The following is an 18,798-nucleotide window of genomic DNA, read 5'->3' as shown; positions in this document are numbered from 1 at the left end:
ACACACACACACACACACACACGCACGCACGCACACACAGTACAAGAGTGTACTACAGTTACATGCAAGTCAGGTAAACAACCCGCTTTTAGGCTTTACCTGGTCCCACAGGGCACTTGATTAGCACCGCAGACAGATACTCACCTGTTAGCTTGGTCTTAGCACTGACACTGTTCTCTTCTGTCGATGCATCCAGAAGTAGCTGCAGGGCATCCTGGCGCACGTACTTCTGAGGAGACGATTATCGTCATTTAAGATTTTCACATAAAATGCCACCCACTTTAGATTTTTTCATGTTTATACATATACATACCTAAAGGGAAACACTAAAACCCATTGACAGCAATATATAAAAACTGAAATAATGGGAGCTCTGTATATGATAACCGCTACCTAAGGTCCTCTTTAAGTGAAGAGAGATACAAAATTCACATATCAGTTTCTTCTATCTACAGTAGTATGTTTTAGTATCTTACATACGCACACGCACATATATACACATAATGATATACATATGTATTCGCATATGTTTATACATATATATGTATATATATATATATATATATATATATACATATATATACATATATATATATACATATACATACATATATATATATATATATATATATATATATATATATATATATATATATGAATGTATGTATATATTTATATATATAGGGTGTTCCAAAAGTATATGTCACATTCTAAGGACTCGTGTATCTTAATTAATCTACAAATAGTAGCAAGGTGTAACTGGTACCATTTAAAAGCTAAAATTATTAAGACTTCTGTTAATCCTATAGGTCTCCAGATCTCATTCCATGCGACTTCTTCCTCTGGGGATATTTGAAAGAATTTGTGTATGTACCTCCCCTTCCAAGAGACGCTGGATGACCTGAAGACTCTAATAACAGAAGCCTTGGGAACCATAGACAAGGCTATGCTAGGTCGGGTTTGGCAAGAAATAGATTAATTATCGTTCGGATGTGTGCCGTGTAACCCAAGGCGCACACATTGAACACCATTCAAAATTAATAAATTAGATTCTTGCACTTCTGTATTCATATTTCTTGTTCATAAATTTGAAATTATAAGCTTTTAGGATATATAAATCCAGTTTTAATATCCTCAATAGTTATTAAGATATGAAATATCGTAATGTGACATATACTTTTGGAACACCCTGTATGTGTGTGTGTGTGTGTGTGTGTGTGTGTGTGTGTGTGTTCACCTTGGTCTTTGGATCACGTGCTGGACTCGTGGTGTGTGTATGTGTGTGTGTGTGTGTGTGTGTATGTGTGTGTGTGTGTGTAAGTGTGTGTGTGTGTGTGTACATGTGTGTGTGTGTGTGTGTGCATTTCTACTGTGTGTACATTAACTGGTTCACGTTCTTCCTCCTTAGGAACTTCTGGGTCGGCGCTTATATTCTTAAATTCACCAAAAAACTACGCAAATCTTTATCACATCTACATCATCCAGGATTTACTTTTTACTAATTAGTTATGCAAAAGAAACGCCCCTCCCCCCCCAAAAAAAAGAAAAAAATATACATGTATATATATATACATACATATATATACATATATATACATCAAGGATTACTATTACACAGTATATGCGCACCCAGATTCCTGGGTGCGGTAGCGGAGGCCATTGGTTTCTTTGTAATCTAACATTTGATATTGGACAAATATATCAAAACTAGAAACCTAACATTGTATATAGGAAAAATATATCAACTATTGACTTATTCAATGCAGTGAAAGTTGATATAAACTTTTATAGTGACATAAGAAACTATTTTTAAGGCACTGTTATGCTTTGGAATGCCAATTTTAGCCGGACTTAACAGGTATTTTATATGAGGTTAGTGGACACCAGAGTTGGCGATTTTTTTTTTTATTATCTTTTTAGAAAATATAAAAATATATATTTTTTATTTAAATCAGATTTATTTGATTTAAATAGATTTTTTATAGATTTTAAATATTGTGGGATTGCTATCAGATATGCGATCTGATTGCTAAAGGAAATTTTTAGCATATCAATATAAGGAGCAGTGTTATATAGACTTGCCACAAGTATACAAGGAACGGTATAAGCCTACATGTAGTATATATCACTGTACAGCCCACAACAAGTTTCCACAATATTCTTGTTGAAACTTGTTCTAGGTAAGCAGCTTCTCACGAGTCAGTTGCTGCTTTTGAATCAACCATGAAGGATGTCTTCTGGACCTGGCAGAGTGGTTCCTTCAGGCAGAAAAAATTATCCTGTCTGAAATTATTTTGAAAAACTACCAACAACTTCTGGCAAAGGGTACCGAGCTAAATGCAAAGACTGCAGCCAGGAACTATAGGGCATTGTGTCAAGATTAAAATCTCACAGATATAAATGCCAAGGTCAGCTACAGCATACAGAAGAAGAAATTGATGACCCAGGTAAATAATTTTACTTATATTGTGTGCATTTCTTCCTTTTCTTACGCAACTATATAAATTTGGTGAACAATGGAGAGCATGTGCAATAAAAATGTGAAGGCCTAAAGAAATGATACTTGAACTCCATTACTTCTAAATTTGGGTAATGACTATATCACTATGATATACTGTATCCACTCAATTTTGGGGCCTAGATGATTGTTATTCATTTCATTCAACATTGTGTAATATATTTCATAGATACCATTGGAATTCAGCCCACATGGGATTCAGCCCAAAGGGATTTAGCCTAACCTAACCCAACTAACCCATTATTTTTAGTGAATTTAAAAGTGGACTGAATCCTGTGTGGGCTGAATTCCAAGCCCACCTATTTCATATCCTCTTAATTATTTCCAAATAATTTAGTGGCTTGTGTGAATATGATCATTGTCTAAAAAAAAATAACTACTGTACTCAAAAGTAGCCTAAATCACACTGTATTCATTCATTTATAAATTATGCAATATGCTAAACTTTTCTGTTTCCATTTCAGGATCTGTATCAACAGCTTTAATCCCTTCATCATCGGCTCCACTTGAATTATCTGCAAACCTGACTCCACAATTAAAAAGGTCACTATCAGACTCCTCCACAGGCGCCACTTCTGCTAAATCATTTTCATCTAAAAGAAAGTCATCAACATCTCTGGACAGATTTATCATAAAAACTTCAGCCTCTCAAAAGGAAAATCTCGACAAAGAAGTTGCAAGAATTATATATGCTACAAAGTCACCATTTCGTCATGTTCAGCATCCTCAGTTTCTCAAGATAGTTCAGAACCTGAGGCCAGGTTACATTCCTCCATCCAGTAAAGATATTGCTGATAAGTACTTGGATCTTGTGTATGGAAAGGAATGTAAAAAGTGCAGATGACCTGAATAATGAAACTCTATATCTTTCAATTGATGGGTGGTCTTACATCCATAATGAGCCCATAATATGTGTCACTCTAACAACATCCACTGATCAGATTTATTTAGTAGACACAATAGACACATCAAGGAAACCTCACACTGCTGAATATCTTCTACAACTTACACAAAATTCGATCAAGAAGGCTGAACAAGATTTTGGTTGTCATATTGGAAGTGTTATGACAGACAATGCAGCAAATGTCACCAAGATGAGAAAATTCTTGGAGGAATCGAGTGAACCTGAGCATACCGTCCTCACATACGGCTTATACCGTTCCTTGTATACTTGTGGCAAGTCTATATAACACTGCTCCTTATATTGATGTGCTAAAAATGTCTTTTAGCAATCACATCGTATATCAGATAGCAATCCCACAATATTAAAATCTATAAAATAATCTATTTAAATCAAATAAATCTGATTTAAATAAAAAATATATTGTTTTACAGTTTTTAAAAAGAAGAAAAAAAAAAAAAAAACGCCAACCCTGGTGTCCACTAACCTCATACAATAATATCTGTTAAGTCCGGCTAAAATTGGCATTTCAAAGCATAACAGTGCCTTAAAAATAGTTTCTTATGTCACTATAAAAGTTTATATTAACTTATACTGCATTGAATACGTCAATAGTTGATATATTTGTCCTATATACAATGTTAGGTTTCTAGTTTTGATATATTTGTCCAATATAAAATGTTAGGTTACAAAGAAAGCAATGGCCTGCGTTCGCGGACCCAGGGATCTGGGTGCGTACGTCCTGTGTAATAGCAGTCCTTGATATACATATACATGTGTGGTGCCGTGATTGATTAGCTACGGTGCGCCCGCTATGTTCGAGAACATTCTAATGTCGCCTCGAAGATTAGTTGAACCAAAATCAGCTGAAATATATTTGTAGCTATCTCCTATTGTATGTTTTTCTTCAATGATTATAGTAAGGCTCTTTGCCAACACATCTTGATGGGCAGACATAGAATAGAATAAATTCATGGTCTATTAAGGCTCTATTTTCTACTTTGCTTCTTGGTTGAGTAAAACCGTCACGACGTCCATACTACCCAGTCTCTCAAGTCAACACTCAAATAAATAAATAGATAAATAAAACGAAATTCCAAAAATAATATCCCTTCAAAATTCCTGTCCTTACACGGCCCTACGCCCCCCTGTAAGAAAAATTCCGCAACATCACGTGAAGGATTCTATTTGGTGTGGTCCAAATCCCCCTGCAAAAAAAAAAAAAAAAAAAAAAAAAAATCCATCCTGTCATCAGAGAGCGATTATCCTTTTGATAGCTTGACGAGGCACTCTCCCCTCAGCACACTCGTAGGTGTACGAATCTCAGGTGACCCGGGGGTACACCAATTTACTGTGGATGTCTCCGTGGACTTTTCCATCAGCCTTCGTATTGGCTGGATTCCCCAATTAACCTCTTACCTAATACTTGACTGGACATGCATAGCCGCCACGACCGAGCTAAGCCACGACTCTCTCTTGTGGATTCGCCCCATGGGTGGCACACTACTTCCCCTTCTGTGGGCTCACCTCTGGGCAATCGGCGATTGTCCACCAGGTCCTGAAGTCCTACACCCCTGTCAAGCGGGCAATTGTGAATTTGAGTTGGGTTCATGACCCCAACTCGAGCTAAAGAATTTCCCCATTTTCCAATACTACTCCGAATGAAAGTGCTCGCTAACCATCGTTTGTAGTCCCTCTCCTAGGCTAATATTGACTTCTTTATCCTCCCCCTAAGTTGACATTTAGTTCCTTCACCTGGCTGTTGCTGAAATTTCCTTTTACAACATATGAAATATATGCATCCTTAATCCTAGGACATCTCAACCTTACACATGTATAAAAGTATAGGTGGGTTACATTTAAGCCTTATGGTCCAATATATAGGAACATTGAGGGCACCTTTGTATTAATTTGCACGAGCATTCGTTTTTCTTTGGACATATACTGGCACGATATGATCCCTACATTTCCTATTGCAGTTAACTACTGTCATCTTAGCACCTTAAATCACTAGATATGGCACCAACTGGTCGGGTTGCTCCAGTTGATTTCTTCAGCATTCCTCGATGAGCCGTCTTGGTGCACGACGCATCCTCGGTGGTAGTATTTCCACTTCCGGGTCTGGGTGGAACTCTTTTTCAACAGGCTCCACCAAGCACTCTTCGGAACCAAAGTAAGGTTTCACTTGAGCAGCAGCTCTCCTTGTCTCCTTTCCCGTGAAGGGATTTCTTAGTTCGTATACACTGTGTCCTGCTAATGCCCCCACCACTCTGTAGGGCCCTTCCCACTTGGGGTTCAGCTTGCGGCAGGTACCTGGTATAGCAGTTTCCTTCCGGATCCATACTAAAGATCCCACTTCCACCTTCTGCTCGCCTCTCCTGCGGTTCGCCACACTCCGGTACTCCGTTGTCATCTTACGGTGGGTTTCTCGGATGATTTGATGAGCGACCTCTGTTTCATCTTCCGTTCCCTCTACACCTGGGAGTCTATGACCGGCCAATCGGGGTGGGTGTCTTCCGAAGAAGCCGAAATAGGGAGTATGTCCGGTGGAGGGGTGTGTGGCTCCATTCATCTTCCTCTGACAGGCTTGTAGTAGATCCGGCCATTTGTTTGGGTGTCCCTGGCATAGTGTTGCCAGGATGCTCTTCAACGTTCGATGCATCCGTTCTATTACACCGTTTGCTTGTGGGTGGTATGGGGTGGTGTAGAGTAGGGTGATTTGCTGTTCTCCACACAACTTCTTGAAAGCCATGTTGGTGAATTCTGCTCCATTGTCTGCTACGATGCTCTCTGGGGTGCCGTAGTCTGCGAAGAACTGGGTTAGGGAGTGTAGTATGTGTTGGTGGTGTTTTGTTCTCAATGGGAAAAACCTAACGAACCTACTGTAGTGATCGATTATGGTCAAAATATACCTATATCCCTGCGACCCGGATACCATATCCGTTAGGTCTATGCCTATTCTCTCCATTGCCTTTGTAGCAGGGGGAACCTCTTTGTATTGCTGTGACAACCCTTGTGTACCCTTGAACCTCTGACAAGTAATGCATTTCTTTACAAAATTACATACATCTACCTTTAAATTTGGCCAATAGAACAGCTCCTCCTGGGTTAGATTCCCATTCATGTCTATCTTCCATCCTCGCTCTCGTCTCTTCTTCCTCTCCCGAATTGGATTCCCATTCCGTTTTATTGTTCATTTTTACCTGACTACTTTTAATTATGTGTAGTTCCATCAAAGCTATACACCTTAACACGTCACTTCCCCACACAATCTCATCCGCTATTTCTATACTCTTAGTGACTGCCGAGGATCTATTCTGTCTCTGATGACTGTACTGCCAATCCACAGGGTACACAAGCTTTGTCTAAGTCGACACACAGATAAGTGAGCTTCAGGTTGGTTAATAGCGTAAATCCCACCGCTCGGCCACCAATAATGTGGTGCCGCGATTGATTAGTGTTTAACCAAGAGCACCTCCAATGGGAGTGATCAGAGATACCCACATAAGAACGATTTGGGAAATAAGAAATCAAGGTATACGCTGCCACCACCCAATCGTCTATATGGATATATCTGACCATAAATGGAAACTGCTCCTTGTTATTCACGTCTGACTCCGTCCCCTTTCCTCAGGTCGTTCGGGGTTGGTTCTGGGTAGCGAAAAGGCCTATGCCCAAGTGGGGGTAGTAAAAGAATATAAGTGAAGGTTTTCTATGTGTTAATTATTACACTGAAGCAAAAATATAGTAAGAAAATACAAAAGTATATTGTGGTTTTCTCCAACTAGACAATCTATTGATCCTTACAATATGAAAAATATATGGGTATGCGAGATATTTAATAACACAGTTTTTTTTTTGTTTTGTTTTTGCTTATGGGCATCATAAGTGAGGTCACAGGCACGTGGAAAAACGTAGTTATTTACGCTCCAACCTTCCGGTCACTGTATAAGTCTACTTACAATATTGTGTCTACCTTCAACCCCGTATTCTTATTAGAGAACGATCACAGACAGAATTGTACTCTAAGGATTACACTCTCATAGCTAATGTATATATGCGTGACACCGTCTAACTCCTTCCACTCAAAGTGTTTGTGGAGTACACTCCCTTAAACCCTTTTCTTTTCCTGTTATCGGGATAGTTTTTGGCATCAGATTCAAAACTTAATGATAATAATAACTATCTATCTACTATATCTGCACTATATCATTTAACTCACATATTGACATTTATTTTCATTAATCTTACAGAACGTACCCATACCTGTTATCGGGATAGTTTTTGGCATCAGATTAAAATTTTAGCTGCGCACAAAAAAAAAAAAAAAAAACGAGACGGCTATGTGTTCGTATCTATGGGTAAACTACTAACCTTCCTGTTGTATTATTTCGTAAAACTTAATTTCGCTTCTCAACACAGCCCCTAGCTGCTACAATCTCTCCCTAAACTATTTCTCTAGTGGAATCCTGAACTGAAAATTGGGAATTTTTCCTATTACTCTTAAAATTAATGGCTCTAGTTTACGTCTCTGTCCGAACGTGTCAGTGACGTCACGGGTGGGCGGAGCTACGGTGCGCCCGCTATGTTCGAGAACATTCTAATGTCGCCTCGAAGATTAGTTGAACCAAAATCAGCTGAAATATATTTGTAGCTATCTCCTATTGTATGTTTTTCTTCAATGATTATAGTAAGGCTCTTTGCCAACACATCTTGATGGGCAGACATAGAATAGAATAAATTCATGGTCTATTAAGGCTCTATTTTCTACTTTGCTTCTTGGTTGAGTAAAACCGTCACGACGTCCATACTACCCAGTCTCTCAAGTCAACACTCAAATAAATAAATAGATAAATAAAACGAAATTCCAAAAATAATATCCCTTCAAAATTCCTGTCCTTACACCTGCATACACATATAAATACATACATATATATATATATATATATATATATATATATATATATATATATATATATATATGAATATCTGGGGAGCAGATTCTCTTGTATGCATGCATTATTAAAATCGACAGCATTAAGGAGGTTGTTAATCTTCTTATGGGTATTCTCCAGCTTTCTAACCAATACTCTGGCATTTGGAGGGTGGGCATAGACCAAGCTGCCAAAATGATTCATTTATTCTTCAACGTTTCGTCTTACAAAGAGACATCATCAGGAAATTCTGTAACAAAGATAATATAGACATACAGAAATAAAGAAAAACAACAGTTTAACCTAAACAAAATTCACAAATATAGAAATAGAAATCAATAAATCAGCAATAACACACATCCTAACTCGATACATGGGCCATTGGGGACCGCTACTTAAAAAAATTAAAGGTCCAAAGAAATGACGAAGGCAATCTTCGGTTGGCGACTTATATATACGCACCTAGCCGGCTTGGGTGGTGGAAGGGTGGTGGAGGGAGGATTAGAGGGCGGGGTTGGTTTCTCGTTAATACGTGAAGGAGAGGGTTGGGGGGGGGGGTTAGGGGGTTGCGGGGTCGGTTGGATGGAATGAGTGGGTGGGAGGAGGTGGCGGGGGTGGTCGGGGCGGAGAGGTCACGGGTAGCGTTAGCTTCACTGCATTGTTAAACAATCCAATGACAGATATCATGTTGCTTTGTATGTTAATTATAGGACTAAACACAGCTTCTAGAAGCTTAAGTTTATGTACATCCCTATTGCTTGCTATAATCCTGGTGTTCTTAGCAAGCAATAGGGATGTACATAAACTTAAGCTTCTAGAAGCTATGTTTATAAGGGAATTTAGTCCTATAATTAACATACAAAGCAACATGATATCTGTCATTGGATTGTTTAACAATGCAGTGAAGCTAACGCTACCCGTGATCTCTCCGCCCCGACCACCCCCGCCATCTCCTCCCCTCCTCACCGGAAGACACCCAGAGCAACGCGGACGACGCCGCCCTACTTGAGCAGCTACTCAGGAGTGACGAGGAGCAACCAGGCGACGACGAAGGCGAGGGATGGACCACCGTCGTCAGAAATCGTAGAGCCTGCCACCAGCTTCCTCCGAGGCCCAAGTTCAAACTGGGTCACCTAGGGACCACGACAGCGCCTACCAGGCCATCACCGCTCTCGAGAGGGAGAACCCCAGTACTCCTCCGTCGCCTCGCTGAGGAGGGGAACACTGTGATTCTCCTCGACCCCAATTTGAGACGGCACAAGGTAGTGCTGGAACGCTACCCATTGGACCTGCCCCTGGAAGCGGTAGAGGCTCACCCAAAGGTGATCTCAGCCGAGCGACTGCGCTCCCGCACGGATAAGCTCCCCACAAGGCAAGTGCTGGTGGTGTTGGAGGGACAGCCGCCCCCCAAACTGGACCTCGGCTGTTGGGGGAGGTACTCTCTGCGCCCTCATCGGGGGGGAACCGGTGAGATGATATAAATGCCAGAGATACAACCATCTCCAGGTACGGTGTGAACACGCCGTCAGATGTGGCGTGTGCAACTTGCCACGCCCGACGGAGGAGTGCATCGCAAAGCACAAATCCAATCAGACCACCTCCGCAAAATGCCCCAACTGCGGAAATAAGCATCACGCCTGGAACCCTCGGTGCCCCGAGAGGGTCCGCAGGCTACCCAGGCTTCCCCAGAAACCCCAGCAGCAACAGCGGCAGCCCCAGGGGCCACCACAACGGCAGCAACAGCGGCAGCCCCAGGGGCCTCCGCAACGGCAGCAACGACGCCGCTCGAGGACATCACGTAGCCAGTCGCAGCAACAGAAGAACTTCGTCGCTGGAGCATCACGGCACCAGGACACCAAGCACCAGCACCCCCCACGTAGCCAGCCTAAACCGCAGCAGCAGCGTCGGAAAGCCTTCCAGCCTGCATCACCACCAACCAGGTCAGCGTGGGGTCGGCGGCGGGCCCCCGCGGTCCCCCCCCCCCAGCCCAGGCCGCGCCAGAGCCGGAGGAAGGGATTAGCCGACCGGCCCCCAGGGATCACACCCCCTATCGCCAACCCAGGACGCGGAGTCGGGAGCAGCGGCCGCGGGCCGCAGCCTTGGAGACTGGCGGCAGCGCCCCCTCGGCCCGGCGCAGCGCAACCGGACCTCGCCAACCAGGAGGGGGTGCACGGGACCCTCCCGCCAGCACTCCCGCGACGTCGGCGAGGAGACCCTCCATGGGCCCAACCGACCCTTCCCACGACCTGCCACGCACCATGAGCGAAGAAATACGCACAGTCGTCAGCTGCATCATGGCAAGGATGATGCAATTTCTGGTGAAGCTGCTCACCAACCCCAACCATGACAGCGACAAGCAGGGGACCCTGAGCGAGCTCCTGCAGGAGATTGTCTCAGTCTTCACAGAATGTGGTTTCCAGCCACCCCCCGACCTGAAGGACACGCATCTCCGCTCCCTCTACCCAACCGACCCCAACCACCAGAATGGAGAGTCGACGAGCTGAGGCAGACGCCGATGAGGACCAGCTTGCTGGCCCTCCCAGGCTCCGAGTCCTGCAGTGGAACGTGCAAGGTCTCCGACCTAAGAAGCACCAAGTACTGCAGGCTATCTTCACGGAAAACCTTGACGTGGTGCTGCTCCAGGAGACCTTGACGCGTGCCGACTTTGAGTGGAGGGTGGCGGGTTATTCCCTTCACTCGCTCCCTGCCACAGAGAACACCCGCGGCTGTGCGGCGCTGGTGAGGAGCACCATCCCTCACCGCAGAGTATCCGCCCCAGCCCACTGTGGGGAGGGCGTGGAGGTCCTGGCACTAGAACTGCAGGTCGGGGGCATCCCGCTTCTGGTGTACAACATATACAGGAGCCAACGATACCATCTGGAAGCAGGCGAGCTGTTCTCCCTCGCCGCCCACACCAGCCTCCTCGTGGCGGGCGACCTGAACGCCCACCACCCCATGCTGCAGTCACCATCTCCAACCAACGAAACGGGCCGCCACCTGGCCGTGTTACTCGAGGACATTCCCCATATCCGCCTCCTCAACACAGGGGAGGCTACCCACACCCGGGGGGAGGGAGACTTGACCTCACACTCGCCTCGAGTGACCTGGCCGCCGGTGCTACATGGCAAGTACATCCTACCCTCACCAGCGACCACTTTGCCACTCTCACCACCCTCCCAGTGGCACCCCCAGCGCCTCCCCTCCCCCCTCCACGTTGGAACATCGGGAGAGCAGACTGGGCCAGCTTCCAGGCCTCCCTCGACGAATGGTGGGCCGCCTACCAGCCACCCGTGGACCTTCACCAGCGGGAGAGGGACCTAACTGCTGCTATTGAGAGGGCTGCTAACGCAGCCATCCCCAGGAAAGCCCCGAGCCGTCGTCACCGGCCAAATTGGTGGTTCTACAACGAGGAGGTGCGGGAGCATAACCACAGAGTGAACATTCACAGGAAGCTCTACAAGAGACGCCCCAACCCAACCAACTTGAGACTACTTCAGGACGTGGTGGCCCGCGCACGGGAAGTGTCCCTGAAGGCCAGGGAGGCCAAGTGGTTGGAGTGGTGCGCCTCCTTCAGCCACCACACGTCTCTAAGCCAGCTGTGGAAAAGCGTGAAGACCGCCTCCGGCGCCTCCCCGCCTCGCCCCGCCGCCCACCCGCACCCACACCAGGAGGCTGAGAGGCTCGTAGCCGAATTCACCACCCGCGGCTTCAGTGACCAGCTTCCGGGTAGCAAGCGCCGTCTCCAGCAGCAGCTTCGGCCGCGCCGCGACATGGCCATCGAGGAGGCGACTAAAGAAGCTGATGTAACAGACCGTCCCTTCTCTCCTTAGGAGCTGGAGCAGGCCAAGAGACGGGGCCGTGACACAGCAGCAGGGGCCGACGGAACCCACGTCTCCAGCGCCTGAAGGAGAAGGTGTCCCCATACATCTTCACAGCAGTATGGCGTGCCGGAAAGGATCTTCGCATCCCGGACGCCCTATCCCGTGCCCCAGTAAGCTACCCAGCGCCGGAAGACTACACACTCTGCACCGACTCCATTGCATCCCTCCATACGATAGCCACGGTGAGAGCTGTGACAGAGTCCCACGTAGATGAAGATAGGACTCTGGAGGAGTTACGTGACTCAGCTAGGACCGACCCAGACTACGTCCAATTGCATCGCTGTGTGACGTCCGGATTCCCCTCGGACCGCTATGCCCTTCCTAGGCCCTTGCTCCCATACTGGAAAATTCGGGATAACCTCCATGCCGATGGTGACCTCGTCCTCTACGGCATGAGAATTGTGGTTCCTAACGCCCTTCGCCGCCGCATCCTGGCCCGTCTTCATGATAGCCACAGGGGCGTGGAGGCGACAAAACGCCGGGCAGGTCAAACTGTCTTCTGGCCAGGCATCAATTCGGACATTGCAAACACGGTCCAGTCGTGTGAACCCTGCCAGTATCTCCAACCTAGCCAGCAGAAGGAACCCATACTCAGCGACGACCACCCAACAAGGCCCTTTGAGTCTGTCTCAGCGGACTTCTTCTCAGTTGCAGGCAAGTCATTCTTTGTCATCGCTGACAGACTCTCCGGCTGGCCTGTGGTCGTCCCTTGCAAAGGCGATACGACGTCGTCCAACACCATCCGCATGTTCTGCAACTACTTCCGGGAAGTTGGTGTTCCCCTTCGCTTGCGAACAGACGGAGGCCCCCAGTTCACCAGCCAGGAGTTCAGGAGCTTTGCAGCACGATGGGGTGTGCGACACATCGTCACATCACCTCACTACCCGCAATCCAATGGCCATGCCGAGGCCGCTGTGAAGGCCATCAAGCACCTCATCCTCAAGGTGGCCCCTTCAGGCAACATAGATTGCGAGGAATTCGACCGAGGCCTCCTGGAACTTCGGAATACTCCCAACTTCACTGGTCGCTCCCCAGCTCAGGTGTTGTATGGCCACCCCCTTCGCTCCTGCGTTCCGACCCACCCAGATGCTTTCTCCACGGAGTGGCAGACCAAAGCGGAGGGATGCGACCGCCGCGCAGCAGCCCAGGCCAAGGATGCTGCAGCTCGGTATGACAGCCATGCACGTGAACTCTCCAGGCTGTATATCGGCCAGCACGTTCGGCTCCAGGACCCGAAGACCCACCGCTGGGACAAGGTCGGCATTGTCATGCGCGTTGGCAAAGCCAGGACCTATGAAATCCGCACCACAAGTGGCCGCGTGTTACAGCGTAACCGCCACTTCTTGCGCCCTGTCACCTGCACCCCTTCCCATCCACACGAGGCCCATAGCGAGGACCCACCTGCTGATTTGCGTCGCTCCAAGAGACTCCAGCGCCGATTGCCCGCCCGTGACTAAAGTCTGCGGGCGCGAAAGGGGGAAGGGAGGTGTGGGTTATTGATATCCCCGTCTGGCGACATGTGGCAACTCACATGCCCGGGGTAGGCATGCATAGGTAGCAACAGTGCTTGAGTGAGAGACCGTAGAGGGACGCGGAGTTACGCATGGGCGCTATATTGAAATATGTTATTCTAGTGTATCTTCTTGTAACTGTATTAACATTAAGGCTGAATGTACTTAAAAACCTACAGTGTGTATTATTAGCCCTCGACCAACACACACAATTACATGGACGAAAAACTAAACATTCTACAATTGGATACAGACAGCCACCCGCATACACATACCAATTACCACTTACCGTAAACTTCCTTCACCCAAAACAACAGACAAAATCAAACTACTACAATGGAGATATCAAACAATATTAACAAACATAAGACGTGGAATTTGGACACTAAACACCAAAACACGAACCAGACAAATCCGAAAAGACCTCATAGAAGAAAGCAAAAAACTATACGACGAAACCTGTAACAATTTAATGAACAAAATAAATATAAACACCAAAAATCCAAAACTCTTCTGGAATGACATAAAAAGACTAACCGGCACCAACACAAATAACATACCATACATAATAGAAAACAACATAAAATACCACAATAACAAAGAAAAAGAAACAGCATTCCACAAACACTGGGAAAACACATTCAAAATCACACCGGAAGAAAACATACAATTTGATCAAACACACGAACAAAAATACTAGCTCACTTACAACAAAATTCACAAGAACTCACCCCACAAGACATAGTAGATCTAGACAGACTAGACCAAGAAAACACAATAACACAACCAATAATAACACAAGACATCAAAACCATAATAAAAAAACATGAAAAATAAAACACCAGAACAATCAGGAATAAGCAAAATAATTCTAAAACACGTACCAGACAGCATGTTAGACTACTTAACAACAACACTAAACGAAACATTGAGCCTAGGATACTTCCCAAACATATTCAAACACTACACGCTCACATTCACTCCAAAAGAGAACAAACAGACAACAAACGTAGGGAACTACAGACCAATTTCACTTCTAGAAGTACCCGCCAAAATATTCGAAAGAATGATTACAAACAGGCTAAATACTCACTTAGTAAACAACAACCAAATCAACCCAAACCAACACGGATTCGCTCCAGGAAGAGGTACGCATACAGCACTTGCAACGCTTTATGAACACATCGTCAACAGCCAAAAACAAAAACAAGGATGCACTATAGTTTCAAGAGACATCTCAAAAGCATTTGACAAAGTATGGCACGAAGGACTCAAATACAAAATACAACAGTTACACTTCCCAGACCCCATAAACAAACTTATATGCAACTACTTAGACAACAGAACATCAAACATAAAAATAAATACATATACAGGACCAACATTCAAATTACACAGTGGAGTACCACAAGGAAGCATCATATCACCGACATCATTCAACCTTTACACAAGCGACATACCAAGACCCTCACCACAATGCTTCCAAATATAATACGCTGGTGACCTTACACAAATTATCGCTTACCCCAAAAACAAAAGTAGAAAAATGTTAGCAAAAAAGACAGAATCAGAAATACAAATAATAGACACATACGAAAAGAAATGGAAAATAGCCACAAATAAAACAAAATTCCAAGTACTCTCCATTTCCACATGCACCAATCACAATAGAAGGAAATAATATACCATTAAAAAACAAATAACTATACTAGGAGCACGCATAGGAACACAAGGCATAAAACCACACATAAACACACGTATACAGATAGCAAACAGCACAAATAAATATAAAAAAACAAAAAAAACAAATCTAAACACAAAAATCCAATTAAAACTATACAAGACATTAATAACACCACAGTTAGAATACCCGCCAATACCCAACATCACACTAAACAAAACCACATACAAAACAATACAAGCTACGCAAAACAAGATCATAAGAAAAGCACACAAACACACACCTCCCTACCACACTACAATGGAACAACTACACAAACAAGATAAAATAGAACCACTCAACACAAGATGTCACAGACTAGGAAAGAAAACATGGAACAGCCTTACAACCGTCAATCAAGACTTTATAACACATTGCAACAAATTAGACACAGACAACATACCAAGAATTTCTCCTAAAATAAACACCAATCCGCCCACACCATATTACAGCTGATTCCACTCTACACACACATTCAAATAAAAACATCAAACTTCAATATAAAACTTAATAATATATATTCAATATGTCAATATCTAAATTGTGAGGAAACGTGTTAATACACACGTGTCGTCACTCAAATAATATGTACGACACATCTTGCTTCAAATTAATACATCTTTGCATTTTGTAATACCAAGATAAGCATTAAAATCAAAGCCTAAGTTAGGATCGTAATTGTCGTACATATCATCATGTATATAATTATCTTTGTATATATATATATATATATATATATATATATATATATATATATATATATATATATATATATATGAGAGAAGGTGTTTTAATACACTGTACACACATGTATGTATGCAAAAAAGAAAAAGATAATGCGTGCGATATAATTAAATAAATAACTACCATCAAATGAAATATCTAAAGGAGAACGCCAAAGGAGCAATTATAATAACTAAATTGATAAAAAAAAAAAAATAATAATAACATCACAAACTCCCAGAGGAGCCGGTTACAAATCGCACTTGTTATCAAAACAATATGCACGTAACGACAGAGTAACTCCAACCCTCCCCCTGGTAAGTGGATAAACCACCAATACCCCTTGAGATTCAATAACCTATATAAAGGTAAATATAAAACATGCATATTACTAAAACAGAGAAAAAAGTGGGTCTGTCCCACTCTGTTCCATTTAACTTCCTCCATTTTCTATACTGACGTCTTCCACTAATACCTCCCCTCCCTCCTCCTTCCACCCTATTTCAAACTATCTATCCCCCTTTTTGTATTATATATATATACATATATATATATATATATGTATGTATGTATATACATATATGTATTATATATACATATATATATATATATATATGTATGTATATATATACATATGTATACATATATATATATTCATATATATATATATATATATATATATATATATACATATATATATAACGTAAGTGAAGTAGGAAACACAGGAGTCTTAGTCTGAGTTTATTCCCTCCTAGTTTCGCAGGTATGCATGCCTGCGAAACTAGTCAGGAATAAACGCAGACTAAGACTACTGTGTTTCCTACTCCACTTACGTCAACCTGTCAGAATGTTTCAATATATATATATATATATATATATATATATATATATATATATATATATATACACACATATATATATATATAAAATTGAAGGTGAAAGAAGTTGATGAGGAGAAATGGGAGAATTTTACGCCTTAACATTTCGACCCGCAGGGTCTTGGTCACAAAGCTTTGTGACCAAGACCCTGCGGGTCGAAACGTTAAGGCGTAAAATTCTCCCATTTCTCCTCATCAACTTCTTTCACCCTCAATTTTATTTGTCATAATATAGTCCATATATATATATATATATATATATACATATATATATATATATATATATACTGTATATATATATATGTATATATATATATATATATATATATATATATTGTTATGAAGGTTGGACAGATGAGTGGAAAGGTGGTAGAGAAACACGGGTTAGAGCGAGAACACTGTATTACTGACGTTTCGACTACAAGTCTTCTTCAGAGTCTTCTTCACTCTGAAGAAGACTTGTAGTCGAAACGTCAGTAATACAGTGTTCTCGCTCTAACCCGTATTTCTCTACCACCTTTCCACTCATATATATATATATATATGTTTTGTTAAAAACAACTGCGCATTCGGCACTACAAAGCTTCTTAAGTAGACTTTCAAGTCTTCTGAATGTAGATTTCTGTTTTTCACAGGACAGACGGAATAATAAATTTCCAGTAGACATTAGGAACTTTTGTTAAGAAAGAATGTACAGACGTTTCGCTAAACGCAGTTAGCATTTTCAATGTAATAGAGACAGAGAGTACAGGACATAATAACCATAGAAAGAAAGCTCTGGGAGAGGTCACAACATAAGACACGGGGGGAGGTCACGACGTAAGATACGGGGAGAGGTCACATTACATGTGTGGGATGACGGGGGGATTTTGTCACTGTGGGGCAAATGTCCGTTGAGGGCCAAGTGCCCTCTCTATGAGTCTGGCGGAACGTCGGAGAGGGACTTGGGTGTCGGTGTGATTGGAAGGTGTGTTGTTGTGGTAGAGAGGGCTACTAGTCCTAGGGAGGGGCTTCATGCTGGGGAGTAATGTAGGGGCTTCCACTTGTCTGTTGATAGTTGGTTGTATGTCTCGTATGATAATTGCTTCCAGGAAGAAAAGTCTAGACTTTTCTGATTCCTTGGCGACAGACAAGTGGAAGCCCCTACATTACTCCCCAGCATGAAGCCCCTCCCTAGGACTAGTAGCCCTCTCTACCACAACAACACACCTTCCAATCACACCGACACCCAAGTCCCTCTCCGACGTTCCGCCAGACTCATAGAGAGGACACTTGGCCCTCAACGGACATTTGCCCCACAGTGACAAAATCCCCCCGTCATCCCACACATGTAATGTGACCTCTCCCCGTATCTTACGTCGTGACCTCCCCCCGTGTCTTATGTTGTGACCTCTCCTAGAGCTTTCTTTCTATGGTTATTATGTCCTGTACTCTCTCTCTATTACATTGAAAATGCTAACTGCATTTAGCGAAACGTCTGTACATTCTTTCTTAACAAAAGTTCCTAATGTCTACTGGAAATTTATTATTCCGTCTGTCCTGTGAAAAACAGAAATCTACATTCAGAAGACTTGAAAGTCTACTTAAGAAGCTTTGTAGTGCCGAATGCGCAGTTGTTTTTAACAAAACATGTTTAAAAGAAAACCTGCTGCCAAGATTTACATAAATATATATATATATATATACATATATATATATATATACATACATATATATATACATATATATATAT

The 18,798-nt window shown here is 43.2% G+C and overlaps 2 protein-coding genes across 2 annotated transcripts in view; one reads left to right on the top strand and one right to left on the bottom strand.

Moving 5' to 3' along the window:
• The first annotated feature begins 10,868 nt into the window (after positions 1-10,868).
• Positions 10,869-13,727, top strand: LOC143031680 (uncharacterized). The gene is made up of 3 exons (XM_076195811.1): positions 10,869-10,948; positions 11,067-12,156; positions 12,252-13,727. The coding sequence occupies exons 1-3, from the start codon at positions 10,869-10,871 to the stop codon at positions 13,689-13,691; spliced, it is 2,610 nt and encodes an 869-aa protein (XP_076051926.1). The 3' UTR covers positions 13,692-13,727.
• A 463-nt stretch (positions 13,728-14,190) lies between these two features.
• LOC143031673 (dickkopf-related protein 1-like) overlaps positions 14,191-18,798 on the bottom strand; it is an 8,978-nt gene continuing 4,370 nt past the window's right edge. Inside the window, exons 3-4 of the mRNA XM_076195797.1 lie at positions 14,904-14,962; positions 14,191-14,204 (exon numbers count right to left, since the gene is read on the bottom strand). Of these exons, the coding sequence (XP_076051912.1) occupies positions 14,191-14,204; positions 14,904-14,962 (73 nt within the window). The remainder of the gene's footprint in view (positions 14,205-14,903; positions 14,963-18,798) is intronic.

Source organism: Oratosquilla oratoria, chromosome 1 (assembly GCF_046742065.1).
Source record: "Oratosquilla oratoria isolate Oo_2021 chromosome 1, ASM4674206v1, whole genome shotgun sequence".
In the NCBI taxonomy this organism is placed as follows: Eukaryota; Metazoa; Arthropoda; class Malacostraca; order Stomatopoda; family Squillidae; genus Oratosquilla; species Oratosquilla oratoria.
This window is presented reverse-complemented; position numbering and strand designations above follow the sequence as displayed.